At 45.3% G+C, this 17,716-nt stretch overlaps 1 protein-coding gene across 3 annotated transcripts in view; it reads right to left on the reverse strand.

The window, feature by feature from the left end:
- ACTN2 (actinin alpha 2) overlaps positions 1-17,716 on the reverse strand; it is a 72,844-nt gene that overhangs the window by 24,122 nt on the left and 31,006 nt on the right. For 2 of the 3 annotated variants that reach the window (XM_025915084.2, XM_086679592.1), the window contains exons 4-9: positions 17,560-17,646; positions 13,462-13,549; positions 11,620-11,698; positions 7,742-7,823; positions 4,590-4,675; positions 1,409-1,501 (exon numbers count right to left, since the gene is read on the reverse strand). In XM_025915084.2, coding sequence (XP_025770869.1) covers positions 1,409-1,501; positions 4,590-4,675; positions 7,742-7,823; positions 11,620-11,698; positions 13,462-13,549; positions 17,560-17,646 — 515 coding nt within the window. Of the gene's footprint in view, positions 1-1,408; positions 1,502-3,362; positions 3,449-4,589; positions 4,676-7,741; positions 7,824-11,619; positions 11,699-13,461; positions 13,550-17,559; positions 17,647-17,716 lie in introns of all 3 variants that reach the window. The other variant, XM_025915083.2, reaches the window with a different exon arrangement.

Raw genomic sequence — 17,716 nt, forward strand, 5'->3', positions numbered from 1 at the left:
AGACAAATGCTGGATGGAGCTTTCAAATGGAAAACAAAAACCTGACAGGGTGAAATGGAAAATCAGCAAAGACTTGGGTTTGGCTTAAAAATGTAACTCTCTTTTGAATAAGCTCAAATCTAATGAAGCTATTCACCAGAGAAATGGACTGTCAATCTGGGACCGACTCCCCACCAATGTATATTTTGATTTGTTATCCAGCTTTCAAGGAAATCCACATGGTCGAAGTGAAAATGGTAGTGAATTTCTAAGCATGAAGTGATATACCCCCTTCTCTTAAGTTACTGACAAGCTGAAAGGCCACTAATAATTTGCATTTATGATCACTCGGAAAATGACAGCAGGTGAGAATGAAAGCTAGTTAAAACGGTGATACACCGGCAGTCTAAGGGTCTGAGGAGGATAAACAAAGGACCAGGGGAGAAAAGGAAGGATGTAATTGCTGAGAAGTATCTGTCCTTTGATCCCGGTGGTGCCTGAAGTGGGCTGCTGGGGTTAAACACTGCTAACAAACCGAATTTTCCCATCGCAGCAGGAGGGAAATAGAAACTCGGCACCATCCGGCGGGATTACCATGAACACTCCTTTGGAAGACTGCTTCCCAGGATCCCGACACTTTTGCCAGGACGGACCACGTATCAGCTAAATTCAGTCAGAGCGAAAATGATTTGGTCTGTGATAATGCGTCACTGTCACGGAGATCAAGCCAGAGGGGTATGTGGCCGTGCACGGCACTCAGCCCGTCCCTTGTATGGGAGAAGCCACGTCGCGGCAGGACGAGGCTGTGCAAGTTGCTACTTCGGCCAAAATCAGAACAGAAAGAAGAACGACGTGGAAAGTGCTTTTGTAACCGAGAGTCTGGCTGAAGAGCTGCAGGAGGCATCATGGAAACTCATGTGCAAGGACGTTGGATGGAGGGCCCTGTCTCCCCCACGTCTCCCTCTAGGTTTTCATAGACAACACAAGGCTGAGCCTCGTCTCACAACAGTTCCTATGATGCTCGGTCACTGTGTAGAGCAGGGCTTTGGAATAACACAGGGTACCCTATGTGAGGTCAGTAACCAATGAAGCAGGGAGAAAAAAAACAAGTAAGGCAAGTGAGTCGTCGGGGGGCGTCCGACCCTGGGGGTGCAGAGCTGAGAATGGCATCACACACCCCCCCTTCTTAAAACACACGAACGACCTCTATGCCTCGGGGTGGCTGGGAAGCCCATCAGGATTGCTTTTGGGCCAGTAAGTAAGTTGTTACGAGACGAACCACCTCTGAGATCGAGTGTAGCTCCCTACTTTTGATTCCATCTGAGATGAAAAATGCAAAGAAAGGCAACACTGACAGTCGGGGTTCACCCTCCGTGCCTCACCCTCTGGGTGGGAATGGACAGGACTGCCGGTCACCCGCTTCCTTTACCTCACTTGCTAGCCTCTCATATTCTTCCATCAGCCTCTCATTCTCTTGATTCACAGCAAGAACCTTACATATCCTGTTAGCTGCTGTCTCGGCCTGTAAAACACAATAGGTAAACAGGACAGCTCTGTGACAGGGAGGCGCATGCACAGAACGGAGCGTGAGAGGGCAGGAGAGGGGATGAGGTGATGGCGTGCTGTAAACAGTGCAGATTCAAAGTCAGGGTGGAGTAAGGCTGAGGGTATGGCTGTTTAACACTATGGATCGTTTCACACCTTTTGTTACACAGACTTACACGGCAGGCTGAACGTACTGTGGGGAGTAACGGGGAGATACCATTAGTCTAAAACAGAAGCTTCATAAAACAGCAAGCAAGTTAGTGACAGAAATAAATGGGTCAAGGAAGCCAAATTCTCCCGTCCCTGAATGTCCACCCGAGTACTCTACTGACCTCCTGACAGTGGGGTGAGAACTCTCTAAATACCATCAGCCTTTGGAAATCAAAGCAAAAAATAATTGGCTCCTGAATATATATTGGCATTGCACCGAATTAACAGAAGACCTCTTGTCCTAAAATAAATATGTGGATCTTGCTAGGTGGGAACCTTCCACAGAGCGAGATTTGTTTAACGTACATGAGAAGTGGTTGAGGTGTACATAATTCTCGGCCATCACTTTGTGGAGGGGCACTTGGGCCAGGAGTGGCAAAGTGCCCCGAACCATGACCATGTGATGAACCAAGAAGAGCCAAATTGCCCCCCCCGGCCCCCCAACCTGTCCCAAAGCCTTGCCTCTAAAGCCCGCCATAGGGCCCATCTGCATTAGCATCATGTGCTGGTGACAGTCATAAAGAAATCACAGAAAACAATACTATGTTGTCACTACAATCCATCGGTTTTCTCCAAGCAGAGACAGGTGAAGGGGCAAGAGACAGGTGCATATGGAGGTAGCTGAGGGACCATCACCCACAACGTGTGTCTTAAGAAATGTGGATTTTTCTGAGGTTTTAACCTTACTATCCTTTTGCTATTTCAATTAAGATTAGTCTTGAAGGATGTCAGAACTGATCACTGAACAGTGAAGGCAGTCTCTAGGCAGAGGAGAATAAGGGACACCAGCAAGGTGCTCGTCTCTCCTCAACAAACGTCCCCTTCACTGTTCAATGAATGTGGCACCATTTTCAAGGCACCTGTTTTTTCCTAAAGCACAAATGTTTCCCACAATTTACTAATGAAATAAAAGCAGGAGCTTAGAAGGAAGGAAAGATAGGAGCGCCTGGGTGGGTCAGTCGGTTAAGCGTCTGACTTCGGCTCAGGTTGTGATCTCGCGGTCCGTGGGTTCAAGCCGTGCATCAGGCTCTGTGCTGACAGCTGGGAGCCTGGAGCCTGCTTCAGATTCTGTGTCTCCCTCTCTCTCTGCCCCTCCCCCAGCTTGCACTCTGTCTCTCTCAAAATTGAATAAACGATAAAAAAAACTTTTTTTAAGAAAGGAGGAAAGATAAAAAATTTTAAGGGGCGCCTGGGTGGCGCAGTCGGTTAAGCGTCCGACTTCAGCCAGGTCATGATCTCGCGGTCCGTGGGTTCGAGCCCCGCGTCAGGCTCTGGGCTGATGGCTCGGAGCCTGGAGCCTGTTTCCGATTCTCCCTCTCTCCCTCTCTCTGACCCTCCCCCGTTCATGCTCTGTCTCTCTCTGTCCCAAAAATAAAAATAAATTAAAAAAAAAAAATTTAAAAAACCTTCAGGAACTGTCTAAAGTTAAAGCTATTACCAAAAACAATTCCCAGTTTGGAACTTGCCATATTAGGTCATTACAAAACACTTAGAAGGATTCCAGGGTAAGATGTGAAGCGTACAAATGCACGCCCAGGTAGGCGCACGCGCATACACACACACGCGCACACACACACACAACTAAAACCGATGCAGAACAGCAGCCCAGATCGACACGTGTTGAATACCTGCTCCGCGCCCGCAAACGCATGGTAGAAGCAGGAAACGTATGTCATGATAGCTCTTTCATCGGGCTTGGGAGTGTTCACAATGTCTGAAGGGAGGGAAAAAATAACACAGAGAACAAACACACACACAGATGAAGAGTAGAAACCAGGGTGAACAAAGGGAAGAACAAATCGGTTTACACTGATCCATTTTCTGTGTGTTTCTCGGGCCCACAGTGCCGGCGCTCAGGAAGGCTCTCCAGCCCCGACGTGGTTTGTGAACAGAACGACTTGGACCGGCATGGCTTTAAAACAATCCAACGGAGGGCCTTTCTTCCTCCCCTGCCCCGTGATGAGCTTGTAAAAGTACAGCTGAGCCATTAACTGGGGGGGACTGGGTGCTGCACCTCAGGGCTTGCTATCACTTCCTAATGACGTGTGAGGCCCACGTCCGCTCATCTTTTGACCACATCGGGTCATCTGCCGCTTTTGCTCTGAGCGACGCATGTGACCTCACAAGATGCTGTGAATCCGGGCAGTGCTCCGAGCCCCCATCTCTCCTGCCACCTTCCCACCCCACCTTTGTAACTGCTGGCTTTCTGGATCCTGTAAGGAGGATGTTCACCGGAGAGGGCATGGCTTTTAATGCTTTCTGCGCGTACTTACCTTGCCATTTACAGAAATCACCATGGGTAATAAAACATCTAAAGAGAAGGATATACGCGGCTTGTACTTATTGTGACTCTTGCTAGCGTTTGCATTAGCTGCCGAAATAACCAACAGGAAGAGAGAAAACAGAACCGTGTGAACACACATCCTTTCTTCCTTCACCTTGGCAACACCATTTTTTTTTTTTTTTTTTTTTTTCTGAATTGCTTTTTACCTGTAAACTCCATTCCGTCACTGGACAAAACGAAATTGAAGAAAAAAAAAAAAAAGATACCTTGTAATTCCCTAAGGGTGAAAACCTAGTCATTGGGTTTTCAGAGGGTATTAATAGAAAGGATGCGGGGGTTGTGTAACAGTATGGAATCTTCTGGAAAACAAACACGAACAGCATACTACTGCATGGACAGAAAGGAAGTTTCAAAGAAAACTAGACTAAAAAAGACAAATGACTGCCTTCTCAGAACCAGACAGGTCTCCTTACTCAGAGGAGAGGGGGAAAGAGAAAAATGATTGGGAAAAAAAAAAAATTAAGACACAGAAGGTGAAGGGTGAGTGGTGACTCATGTTTTACATCCTCACCTTCTGTGCACCAGCAAAAGCATGATAGTAACAGGAAACATAAGTCATTATGGCTCTCTCATCGGGTCTGGCAGTATATACTAAATCTGTGTGGAGAAAAGAAGGTTAACTACTCGGATGTTCTAGTACCCACAGGCTTTGCCAAGTGCGGCCTCAGAGAAGCCAAAGCAATGAATCTTCCCCCCTCACCCCCACACACTTATGTTGTCAAAACTTTGGCTCTAATCAAAGAAGTCGTTACTCTCTGTATACTTCTGAGAATTGCCAAAGAGAAGGACACGGCTAGTGCAGAAGACCCCTAGACTGGCAAGGCAGTCACATCCACAGCCAGAGTCAGAACTCCAGGATCCCACAGAATGCACACAACAGCACATTCCCAGAGACTCTCTACCGCGGTACGCAAGGAGGGCCCCATGGTCAACCGAGATCCACACAGAACATACGCACCCACGAATCGAAGCCTGGTGCTCACCTTAAGGAAAGGTTTGTGAGGAAAATAGGGAAACAACTTCCAGGATGTTTTAAAAGCAGGGAAGACGGGTAAGATTAGAAAAGTTTCCCCAGTGTTTGTTACAGGTAACCTGTTCATGGGAGAGAGACCCAAGTAGTCACTGGAAAATCCCCACATAGTGTCTGGAGACCAACACAAATGACAGGAAGTGAGGTCAGCAGCAGCAGGCAGGAAGGCGAGCCTTCACCAGAGGGGTGGGCGTTCTGAGAGGAGGTGGCCAGCACGTGCTGTGGCCAAAACAGGGACATGCTAATACAGTGCTGTGGTGATGAGAAGTCTGAGTGCAGGTAGCAAGGACAAAGGGTCGGTCACATAGCCCGGGACCTGTTGGGCAGTCATATCACAACATGCCCCACACTCAAGGCAGTCAAGTTCACGACGCTGCCAGAAGATTCCTGTGAGAAATTACAAAGAAAATAATATAGTATGTAAGCCTTTTTCTGAACCATTTGAAAGGAAAGGAAAAGAAAAGGAATAGACTAAGATGTGTCACAAGGGAGGAGGAAATGAAGGCGTACCAGGACGTCTCACTGGCCTGGAAGGATACATAGGATGGATACACGCCCAGACCAGGACTCAGAAACGAAGGGGGAAAATCTACCGACTAAGAAGCATGTCAGCATGCCAGAGGAATAATGATGGTGACCCTGAACTCACCCTCAACTGCAGTGTATTAAGGAGGCATTAATTAGCTAAATGTCTCCTGTTTTTTCCTCCCTTTAGTATTCTAGCTATTAACTCAAGTGGGTAAACTCTGGGTAGTTATTTACTCTATGGAAAGGTCCAAGGAGATATCGCACAAATGTAAACTTGGCTTAGAGAGGACAGACAGACAAAAAGGAAAAGCAACTGTTCTCCATTGCTACTTCATTATTTTATTACTTTCTCTCTCTGAAGAGCTTTTGAAAACCGTACACAGATTCGGAGGAGTATATTCAAGTGTTAACACCCAATAATGTGGGTGTTTGATAAAATGATTAAATTAAAGGGCGCCTGGGTAGCTCAGTCGGCTGAGCATCTGACTCTTGATTTTGGCTCAGGTCATGATCTTGAGGTTCATGAGATTGAGCCCTGTGTCAGGCTCTGCACTGAGCATGGAACCTGCTTGAGATCCTCTCTCTCTCTTCCTCTCTCTCTCTCTCTCTCTCTCCCCCCTTCCCATTCACGCACACACACACTCTTTCTCTCTAAATGAATAAACATTTCTTTAAATGCTCAAATAGTGGGTAAAATTAGAACCCTACTTCAAAGATCACTGTTTTGAGTTGCACTGTGTCCCTCAAAAAGATATACTGAAGTCCTAACTCCCGCCCCCAATACCTGAGAATGTGACCTTGTTTGTAAGTAGGCCTTCACTAATATACTCAAGTTAAGATGAGGTCATGCTGGGGTAGGGAAGATCCTTAACCCAATATGACTGGTGTCCTTATACGAAGAGGGAAAGAGATAGAGAGACAGACATAGACAGAAGGTGGTCATGTAAGGACAAAGTCAGAGGTTGGAGTGATGGATGATACCATAAGCCAAGGAATGCCTGGGGCTTCTTGAAGCTGGAAGAGGAAGGAAGACACCTCTTCTCCAGATTTTGCAAGAAGCATGAGGCTGCCAACAGCTCGATTCCAGACTTATAGCCTACAGAACCATGAAAGAATACATTTGCGTTGTTTCAAGCCACCTAGTTTATAATTCAAAATGCAATCACCAAAAATAAGGAGGATCAGAAGATTGACAATTGCCTCTAATCAAGTTCTTTGCTTTCCCCCAACCATGTCAATTAGGGGAAGAAATGGACCATCAGGGAAGAATAGTATCAACAACAAACATAGTAATAGAAGTTCCTTGAGGGTAGGACCCTGCCTTCCACACCTCGTGATCTCCTGCAGGACCTAGCAGGGTCCTGCACACAGTGGGCGCTCGATACACATCTGTTGAGTGAGAAGAGAATCGCAAACAAGTGAATTGAATGGATGGTCTCCACATATCTGTCCTTTCAATGGTGTGCCGTAGGTACAACGCACACAAATTCATCACATGCAGAGAGCACAGAAGTTACTGGAAACCAGTCCCCAGCATGAATGGTGCTCAGCTGAAAAACTGCTGAGAAAGTTAGCTTCTTTCAGATCTAACTAAATATAATTTAGACCCAAAATGAAACGTGGAAGCTTGAGAGGCACACTGATGGCTGAATGTTCAGTATTGTGTATTTCGATTCTGTAACTTCTTCTGGCTGGAAGGATTTTTTTTTTCCCTTGTGAAGTCCTGACACTTCACAAGATTTCTTTGCTAAACTTGTCTCCATTGTTAAGAGAAATAACAATGTGTTGTTACAAAAATAAAAATCACAAAGCAAATCACAAAGCAAAGCATTCTGCCTTTTCTTTGCCAAAGCTGAACCTTTTATCAAATTATTTTCACTATAGTTTTGCTATGTGGTTTTGAGCAGGATTTTTAAAAAGAATTCAAGAGCCAGGTACAAGGAAAATTCCCTTAACCCTCCTGTGGCCAAGGACAGAAACTTCCTCAGATTCTTAAGTACTCCAGATGTAACTTGGCTATAAAGTTTTACAAACCCCCACACGTGGCCATAGCATGCACAGTCCACGGATTTTATGTGAGTCGGTAAACACAATTTTCCTCTTACCTTCAGCATCCAGCATTTTGGGAATATCCAGGTGTTTCTCTGCAATTTCCATGGCCAGGTTAATATTTCCTATTGGGTCATCCTGTGTGAAACACAGCATAGCCAGTTTTTGAAAGTATCTTTTGGACAGGGGTTACGAGTAATGTTTTTTACATACCTTACTTTTCAGAGGAGACTTTCTCATGCCCACCGCATAACCATGAGAGTGTAAGTAATATTCCTTCTTATCTTTTCCCAATCCCTCCAAACATTTAGCGAAAAACCAAAAATGATGTGAAAGCCACACGAGCCATGCACACTGCAAATCATAAGATGTGAGCCAAATGAAGAGGCCAACTGCTTTGTAGGCAGAAAAGTTGACAGATATTCTCTCACGGACCGGAAAGAACCCTGAAGACCTCCAAGCTTATTTTCAAGTCTACTGATGACAACATTTAAATGATTCCAGAAGAAATCATGAAACGTACACTTTCCAGATCTGGAAGGGCATCATGGAGAATGTCTAACACCTTTGTTTTAGATGTAAGAAAGCTGAGGGGTAAAGAGGACGAAAACATGGTAGCCGGTGAAACATCTGGATCCCTAAAGAAGCAAGGGCAGCTACCCTTGAGCAAGATGGCTACCAAGAGCAAAAATTATGCTTCTAGGGGCACCTGGGTGGCCTAGTCGCTTAAGTGTCCTACTTCGGCTCAGGTCCTGATCTTATGGTCTGTGGGTTGGCGTTCCGTGTTGGGCTCTGTGCTGACAGCTCAGAGCCTGGAGCCTGCTTTGGATTCTTTGTCTCCCTCTCTCTCTGCCCCTCCCCACTCATGCTCTCTGTGTCTCAAAATAAATAATCAAAATAAACAAACATTAAAAAATTTGAAAAAAAAGTATGCTTCTGGGACGCTAAAGACTAAAATTATGAAAACTGTGAAGAAATTTTTGTCCTTAAGATTACATTTACCTTCACAGTAAGATTGGTTAAATTATGTGTGTGTGTGTGTTAATTTATAACATAACAAAATAAATTTAACCAGAGGTGTATATCTAAAACATAGAAAAATTTAAAGACTTATTTAACACTTCTTGTTTTGATCCACTTAAGAGATTATTAGGAACCTTAAATGGGATGGGGGTAGGTAAGACAGAAAATCAAACTGAAAAGTAGTGTTAGTCCTGGGATCGCTTGAATGAATTTTAACATCAAAGCCATTTAAACATTCTAGAAACTGCAATGGTTTACAGGAGCAGAATGAGTTTCAAATGCTGAAGCGGTTTTAGAAGGGCAGCCTTCAAAAAGCACATTCACGAGGCTCAGCAAAGAAACCCAAGTAAGCTTCCTGGCCTCACAGAGTATACAGTTCAGGCAAAACATTTTTTCCAGTAAATGTTTTAACAAAGCATATCATCATTTCATTGAAAGCAGCCTTATCACCAAGTGAGTCTTACCTGTGTATCTTATGCATCTATTTATAAAGCCAAATCGCTGAGTAAAAGTATCTTTCTTTTTGTTTTAAACACGTAAGAAAAATTTCAGTATTAAAAATAGAATAATGGGGCGCCTTAGTGGCTCAGCCATTAACCACCTGACATCAGCTCAGGTCCTGATCTCACAGTTCATGAGTTCAAGTCATACATCGTGTAAGCCCCATTTCTTGCTCTGCCCCTCACTCACTTGCACACTCTCTCTCTCTCTTTCGCTCTCAAAAAAATTACAACAATGATTCTGCGACTCTGTGAAAACCACCTCATTTATACTGTGATTGAGAGAGAGAAAATGTGGCAGTTAAGTATTTTCTTGGCTCAGCTACTGGCCATGTGACCTTGGGCAGATTTCTGAATTCCATTACTTCCTTCATCTATAAAACTGGGATAATAATAGTACCTACTTCATCAGTGCATTATATTTTACTGTGCATTGTATTGGATGACTATGTATGTATATGTAACATACACAAAATAATATATATACACAATATACATATTAGTACATGTATGAATATATATATGTGTGATATCTATGCATGTGCAACCTACATATTAATACATACGTATGTGTATAATAAATATACGTATTTATTTATAACCGACTCTAATCTAGAGCTGTGTAACTATTAACTGCTACTGTTAATTGCTATCATTTTTCACTCATCAGACATGGCAAATTACCACAGGTCTGTGGACCATTGGTAATAAAAATCAACCACCGTAAACTGCTAATGAAACTCGTTGGATCTAGAACAATCTCTTCATTTTGCAAACAAGATAGAAATTCACTGAAAAAAATATACACTATCTCCAAGTCTGAAACTTTTCAAAATAACTCCAGAATAAGAGAATGTGTTTGAAAAGCTGAGGCACTCAGGCAACCTTCCATTACGGTACAAGTAAATTTCTCAGGAGTAGCTGTCATCGGAGACAGGCCGGGAGGGAGGCAGTGAGCAGGTGACAGCTAAAAAGGTGCCAGGGGCACCTGAGTGGCTCAGTCAGTTAAGTGTCAGACTCCGGCTCAGGTCATGATCTCACGGTCCGTGACTTTAAGCCCCACATCGGGCTCTGTGCTGGCAGCTCGGAGCCTAGACCCTACTTCGGACTCTGTGTCTCCCTCTCTCTCTGCCCCTCCCCTGCTGGCGCCCTCTTTCTCTCAAAAATAAACAACCATTAGGGGCACCTAGGTGGCTCAGTCGGTTAAGCGGCCGACTTCGGCTCAGGTCATGATCTCATGGTCCGTGAGTTCAAGCCCCGCATCGGGCTCTGTGCTGACAGCTCAGAGCCTGGAGCCTGCTTCGGATTCTGTGTCTCCCTCTCTCTGACCCTCCCCCGTTCATGCTCTGTCTCTCTGTGTCTCAAAAATAAATAAATGTTAAAAAAAATTTTTTTTTAAAACAAACAACAAAAACAACCATTAAAATAATAATTGCAAAAAAGTAATAAGAAGGTGGCAAAAGCCAGGACACTCTTCCCATGACCATGCGCACCACACAGGTGAGGGCAGCATGCAGCAGAAACAGTTCCACAGCAAAACACGTGACTCAACGTGAAGGCCACGAAGCACACCAGCAACCGGAAGGAACTGGGCCGTAACCATCACTTGGGGGAACATCTTCGGGGCAGGCAACGCCTCTAGCCCTCGATCTTCACACACTGTTAAGTCTAGGGCAGCAGGACTACCTACCGCCAGGTTTAGAAGGGGCCTGGCATTCTTTTCTCTGTCACAGATTCACGTTTTTAAACCACTGTTAAAGAAAGGATTCTGACACTAATGGAAACTTAAGCGAACTGAAGCTTAAGCTTAAACAGAGAATTAAAATTTCCTCAGCTGAAGTTTCTAAAGAGAGCAAAACTGAACGACAGAAACCCTTTTCCGAGGTTACGGCTAATACCTTCTGTCAATGGCAAGATGATTATGGAGTGTCCCTTGTGTGAGAAATTAATCAATTCTGAGTGAGAATGTCTGCAGCTCAACCCTGCAGAAAAGGTAAAGGGAATTTGAAAGGAAGGCCTAGGGTATTTGAACCCTTCTTTACCCCAAACCATAGATGTTTCACTTCTCATATTTACAATCTGGGAGCGTAAAATCTCTGAGACACATCTCTAAAAAGCTTCAAAGTAAATCAAGCCAAATGGACGAACATATCTTAATTTGGGCCAAAAGGCTGATGTGGCTCTGGGTCTTGTCCCATCTTCATTATTTAACATTAATAATTAATTAATCGCTAATAAAAGGATTTTCCTGGCTCCCCTTCCCATTTGCACTACGTGCAAGGCTAGCTGGGGACACGATGCTGGTGGCAGCCTGGGTGTTCGTGTGAGTTCAGTGCTGATGTGCTCATTTCAGGACAACATGCTGAGGGGAGGGGGGGGGGGGACGCTGCATGCCAGGTCCCCAGAATGACCTTGTTAAGCTTTGAGTAGTCAATGAGGTCGGGCCGGTGTCTGTGGATGAGCGCACAGAGTCCAAGGCCGTCTTTCCAGCTGCATGATGGTCAGGAAGAACAGGAACACGTGTTAATGGAGAAAAAGCAGCAGCAAGGGTCAGCCCTGGGTCAGATGGAGCCCCGAAATTTGGGACGCATGGCCCCTAACGCCCTTCTGTCTGACTTAATGCACCAAAGGCCCCATGTACCTCCCTCCCTACCCAACCCAGTATACTGTGGTCCCTTCCTTGAACACCAGTCTTCTTTCCAGGGGGTTTCTAGGGTCCTCGGTTCTTCTTCATTTATAGCTTCGGGCCCAGGACTCTTCCCCATCCCGCCAGCCCACTCTGGTTCTGGGCTGGGAGACCCGGCAGTGACGAGAAGGAAGATGCCCCTCTACTGCGTCTTGCTCTCCTCCCGGTTCAGTGCCCTCCATCCTAAACCCCTCCTCCCTCTCCTCCAAGTCTCCCATGTGGATCCAAGTGCCAGGGTCTACCCAATAAACACACATGAGGATGTCTACCCCGAAATGTCCACGACATACTTCTCTCCAAGATTCTTAGTATACTTGAAAAGTCACCATGAGCTCCCAGGTACTCCCATGTCTTTCCCCATAAGGTTCTTTGCATGTTTTTAAAAAGGCAAAGACAAGCGAGCACCTGAGGGGCTTAGCAAGGAGGACCTGGGCTTCCGGTCTGTTTCCCCAGAGACACCTGCGCTAACCGTTCTTCAGACAACCTAGGGCGGTGAGCCTCCCAGCGATGACCAGGGGTTCACTGAGGGCTGGGAGCTGGAGTTCTGTTCCTCCAGGGAAGGAAGGGGAGGCAGGGCAGGAGGGAAGCCCCAGGGGCAACACAGCTGAAGTGCCTGGGCCAATCTTGGGCCCAAGGAGGAAAGCAAGAAGGTCAATGAAAAGCCAGTCTGGAACTGGTTGACTTTTATGCTGGCAGAAGGTCTCAGCCCTTGGTGGCTCCTCATGCCCTCCAGACTGTGTGTTACAGGGACAGGAAGTCCTCTTTCCCACCTCTGCCCCTCAAGGCTCGGTGCCTGACACTTGGTAGACACTCTACTGATACTTGTCTCCCCAGAAGAACCTCCCCGATTTTCCCCTGTGGCTCATCCTCACCCTTCATTTCTCTGATTACCCACAGTGGCTGGGGACTCGTTTATATTCATAGGTAACCCACGGTATAAAGGGCGACAATACAGACAGCTCGTCTACCCACAGATAGCAATGACAGAAGACCTGCATGAGGTGCATGAGGTAGAATACTGAAGCACGTGACAAAACCGTGCTCTCGAATGGCATTTAGCTTTCATTTCTCCAGGTTCCTGTCATTCTGCAAATGTGAGTGTTCTACTTCTCTCGAATCCCAGCATACGAAGTTGGCCGATGAAGCGTCTTTCCCCGTCGAACACAGGGAGGCATCGGTGTGCAGACGATCCATTGTGGGAACACGCATTTTGCCTCGGTGGCCTTCTCACCGAGAAGCCCCGCCTTCCACCTCCTCCCAACACCAGGTGAAGGCAACGGTGAGGTGCAGTCCTACACCTCCAAACTGTGAAGCCCCATTCAGGTGCTGCAAGGTATTCACTTATCAATACCAAGCTGTTCTACCAGCGCCTCAAACCTTAATCAGACACCCCCACCCACCCCCAGAGAGATCTTAAGCATTAGAGATTCTATGGCCTCGGTTCCTTTACATACATAAAACATGGCTCAGACGGGAGCAGGAAGACACCAGTATAAGGAACCACTGTCCTCCCTGCCATCTAAGGATCCCAGTAAGAATGTAAGAACCCAGGGCCCTGGCTGCTTACCTGGTGTGGAAGTTCTGAATGTTCACATTTCTATAAGGAGCGGTTTTCCTTTGACACCAAAGCAGGAGACCTTCTTTGGCAGAGGTTTCTGTAATGACAGCCAGGAAAAAGTGTCCGCATGGAAATACTACTTAATGCACCCAACTCCCAGTCACTTTCTAAAAGGAGACGTCCTGGGGGGGGGGGGGGCAACCATCAAACACATCCTCTCTTCCTGTGGTCTCTATAGAAGGGCAGGAGCCAGAACCCTGTGCCCAAGGACTGCCTTGTGATGACACTTAAGAGACTTGCAGAGGAGGGGCACCTGGGTGGCTCAGTCAGTCAAGCATCTGACTCTTGATTTTTGGCTCAAGTCATGATCTCACGGTTCATGAGTTCGAGCCCTGCGTTGGACTCCATGCTGACAGCGTGGGGTCTGCTTGGGATTCTCTCTCCCTCTCTGCCCCTCCCTCATTCCCTCTCTCAAAATAAATACAATAAACTTTAAACAATAAAAAGAGAGACCTGAAAAGGACAATGCAGGAGCAACTGCAAGTTATGATACCATAAGTATCAAACAACCAGACTTCAGGGATTTGGGCAATTTACCATTTTTAAAGGAAACTTTAAAATCTGTGTGTAGTTTATGACTTCACTAACCTGTCATTCAATTCACTTACCATTTGGAATCCTGGGTAAATGGAATTCACTAGAGGCCACAGTGTCTCAGATTTACTCCCTTACCCAGTGATTGTTATAATACTGAAAGGCTTTCATTAGTGCATTTCAGGTTTGGCCACCTGAGTTCTGACCAAGTGGAAATGACACCACCCCCCTGTGGTAGCCATGAAGTTGTGCGGCTCCGATGTCCTGCTGCTGGGAGCACAGGGCAGCTCACAGAGGTCCCAGGTGGCACTCTGAATCCATCCCTCACTCCCCAGCGGCCATACTTCCTCAGCTGCTCCAGCCAAAGACTGAGCGAGGGAGGGACCCTAGAACTGGGCCATCCTGTGCATGTGGGGCTCCTCTAAGAGCAACTGAGGCATAAGGGCTCCCCGCCAGCCTGTGAACAGACCTAAGGACCACATTGCAGGTAAGACTCTTCTCTCCCAAGCCTTCCCTTCCCTTCTCCAGCATGGGTGTTGGCCAAGCGCACTGGCCATTTCCTGTTCTTCACAGGCATTCCCCTCCACCCACCCCAGCCCCCCAAATCTCCTGCATGTCTGTTCTGGACTGAATGTTTCTATCCCCCTAAAATTCTGATGTTAAAGCACTGAACTTATTTAGATAGGGAGCCTTTGGGAGGCAATTAAGGTTGGATAAGGTCATGAGGGTGGGGCTCCCATGATGGGATTAGCACCCTTATAAGAAGAGATACAGGACATAGCAAGACGGTGGTCATCTACAAGCCAAAATGAAGGTCCTTATCAAAAACTGACCACAGTGGCACCCTGATCTTGGACTTCTAGCCTCCACAACCATGAGAAAATAAATTTCTGCTGTTCAAGCCACTCAGTCTATGGTGTTTTTGAGCAGACTAAGACAGCATCTAATACCCACCTGGCACTTGCTTCTTGGAGAACCCAAAGTTACGTATATCCAAACAGTTCCTCAAACCCGCTCCTAACATCTAGGATGCTGTCTGTATTTAAGTGTTAACAGTTTAGAAAACCCCTGTAAACACACGGACTCTTGACTAACACTGGAACTTGGCCTCCCATTTCAGTTAGAGTTCAAGTTTATTTTTTTTAATATCAAAATAAGTATTCCATAATTATTTATTTAAATTATCCATTCTAGTTCTGACTTCCTTTTGACCTATAACCCAGTTTAAATAAACACACTCCCAAAATTTCATGTGCTATGGAATAACTTGAATGATTCCTGTTCACATCTCTTCTCTAGAAAATTCTTGTTTGGAAAAGCAACTGAAAGTTCTAAGACCTCATTCAAATATTAATTGGTACAGATGCTGTACAGATGCTGGCTGTCATTACAGAAACCTCTGCCAAAGAAGGTCTCCTGCTTTGGTGTCAAAGGAAAACTCCCTATCTAGTGGTCCTGGCCAATAGAACTAATAAGAAAAAGTACGCCAGTACAGAAATAATGTACTGTACAGGCTAGCAAGGCAAACAGAGGTAAAGTAGATGAATAAAATCTCACAACTGCTATGGAAATTTAAATTTGCCAGTCACTGGGGCACCTGGGTGGCTCAGTCGGTTAAGTATCCGACTTCAGCTCAGGTCATGATCTCACAGCTCAGAGACCGGAGCCTGCTTTGGATTCTGTGTCTCCGTCTCTCTCGTTGCCCCTCCCCTGCTCATGTGCCGTCTCTCTCTTAAAAACAAACAAACATTTAAAAAGTAAAAGAAAATAAAAATAAATAAAAATAGGGGCACCTGGGTGGCTCAGTCAGTTAAGTGTCTGACTTTTGATTTCAGCTCAGGTCATAATCTCCTAGTTAGATGAAGTCCCACACTGAGCTCTGCACTGAGCATGGAGGCTGCTTGGGACTCTCTCTCTCTCTCTATTCTTCCCCTGCTCACACTCTCTCTTTCTCTCTCAAAATAAGTAAACATTTTTAAAATAGTAAAACCAAAAAATTCATATTTGTTCTTTAAGGTGGGTTTAACTGTTTAAATATGTATATCTGGAAGTACATAAAATTGGTAAAGTTATTACGAGTTACCGCCTCTTAATACAGTGAGAACTTTTTTTTTTTTTTCCCAACGTTTATTTATTTTTGGGACAGAGAGAGACAGAGCATGAACGGGGGAGGGGCACAGAGAGAGGGAGACACAGAATCGGAAACAGGCTCCAGGCTCTGAGCCATCAGCCCAGAGCCTGACGCGGGGCTCGAACTCACGGACCGCGAGATCGTGACCTGGCTGAAGTCGGACGCTTAACCGACTGCGCCACCCAGGCGCCCCCACAGTGAGAACTTTTAAGAAGCATTTTGTTATTTTCGCCGGAATGAAAGAAATGTGCTTGAATAAAAGTACATTTATGGAAGTTTTCAAATTCAGGCTGTTTATTAATTCAAGCTGGCTGTCATTTCTGAGCCTGAATTATTGAGATTTTAATACATCATATCTTACTTGGATTTTTAGATGACACAAGCGGGGCTTCAGTGCCAGATGGGAATAACCTAAGTGGGTAAGAAACTCCTTAAGGGTAAATACCATAGGCTTCATGCCATCTGGTCCAGCAGTAGATAAATTAGTGGTTTTTTAGCGTTTGTTGGTTGATTAGCAACTGACGTCATCTGAAAAACCAGCGTCAACAGGGACTCCATCCTGGGCAGAATTATAAACAACGCCCCCCTCACCATGCAGGTACCTGGTTACCTGTCAGGTGACAAATGACAGGATGCTGACTGGCTGGACAATTCACACCGCCTTATTTAAATATGTTCTGCGGCTATACATTTTGTGATGTGAAGCCTAAACAGGCCAAGTTCTAATTTTGAGAATGTCAATTTGACACTTTTCAACAGTGCTGAATTCATCAAAATATTTAGGAGTACAGTGGGCGTCAAAGACTAAAGATTTTCATCTTCGGTGGAACGCCAAGGATTACGATTCTATTATAGTGACAGAACAGTTGTTGGGCCGAAAGATACAATAACAATAGAGATTTTGTTAACAGAAAGACAGAAAGAGGGACAGAAAGACAGAAACAGACAGTGAAAGGAGGAAGGGAGGAAGGGAGGGATGGAGGGAGGGTGAATGAATGAACTCAGATTGCAACCGTTTTTTTGCACCTGAAAAAAAGTGTTTCAGCTTTAAGTCTTAACAGCACTGCTCTAGTTGTGAACCTACTAGTATAATAAGCAATTAGAAGCTCAAAAAAATGCTCATTTTAAAAAGCGACTTCTGTTCTGAACACGTGCTCATCTTTTCCCCAAATGACTCCACCCCCGTGAATGAAACAGTATTGCTGGGGTCTTTTCCCATACAAATATAAAACCTGTGAAAACCCAACTCCCATATCTTTCCTTAAATCATGTAAATGGCACTTCCAGCTTAAAAGCCCTATTCAAATTTGACTTTATGAACTCAATTTACACAATCACTCCAAGTATCTTATTACCATCAGATCTTCAACCATGTCTCTTACCTTCAACTGAAATATCCTGAATAGCAAAGCGAAGGATGATGGTCCAGATCATACCCAGCGTCATTTTCACGTTGCCATCCACAATTTCTTTAGGTGAGAAAACACAACAACAAATTAGTGTCGTGATAACATAACCGGTGCATAAACTTCTCCTATA

Source organism: Puma concolor, chromosome D2 (assembly GCF_028749965.1).
Source record: "Puma concolor isolate L17-30 chromosome D2, mPumCon1.1.hap2, whole genome shotgun sequence".
In the NCBI taxonomy this organism is placed as follows: domain Eukaryota; kingdom Metazoa; phylum Chordata; class Mammalia; order Carnivora; family Felidae; genus Puma; species Puma concolor.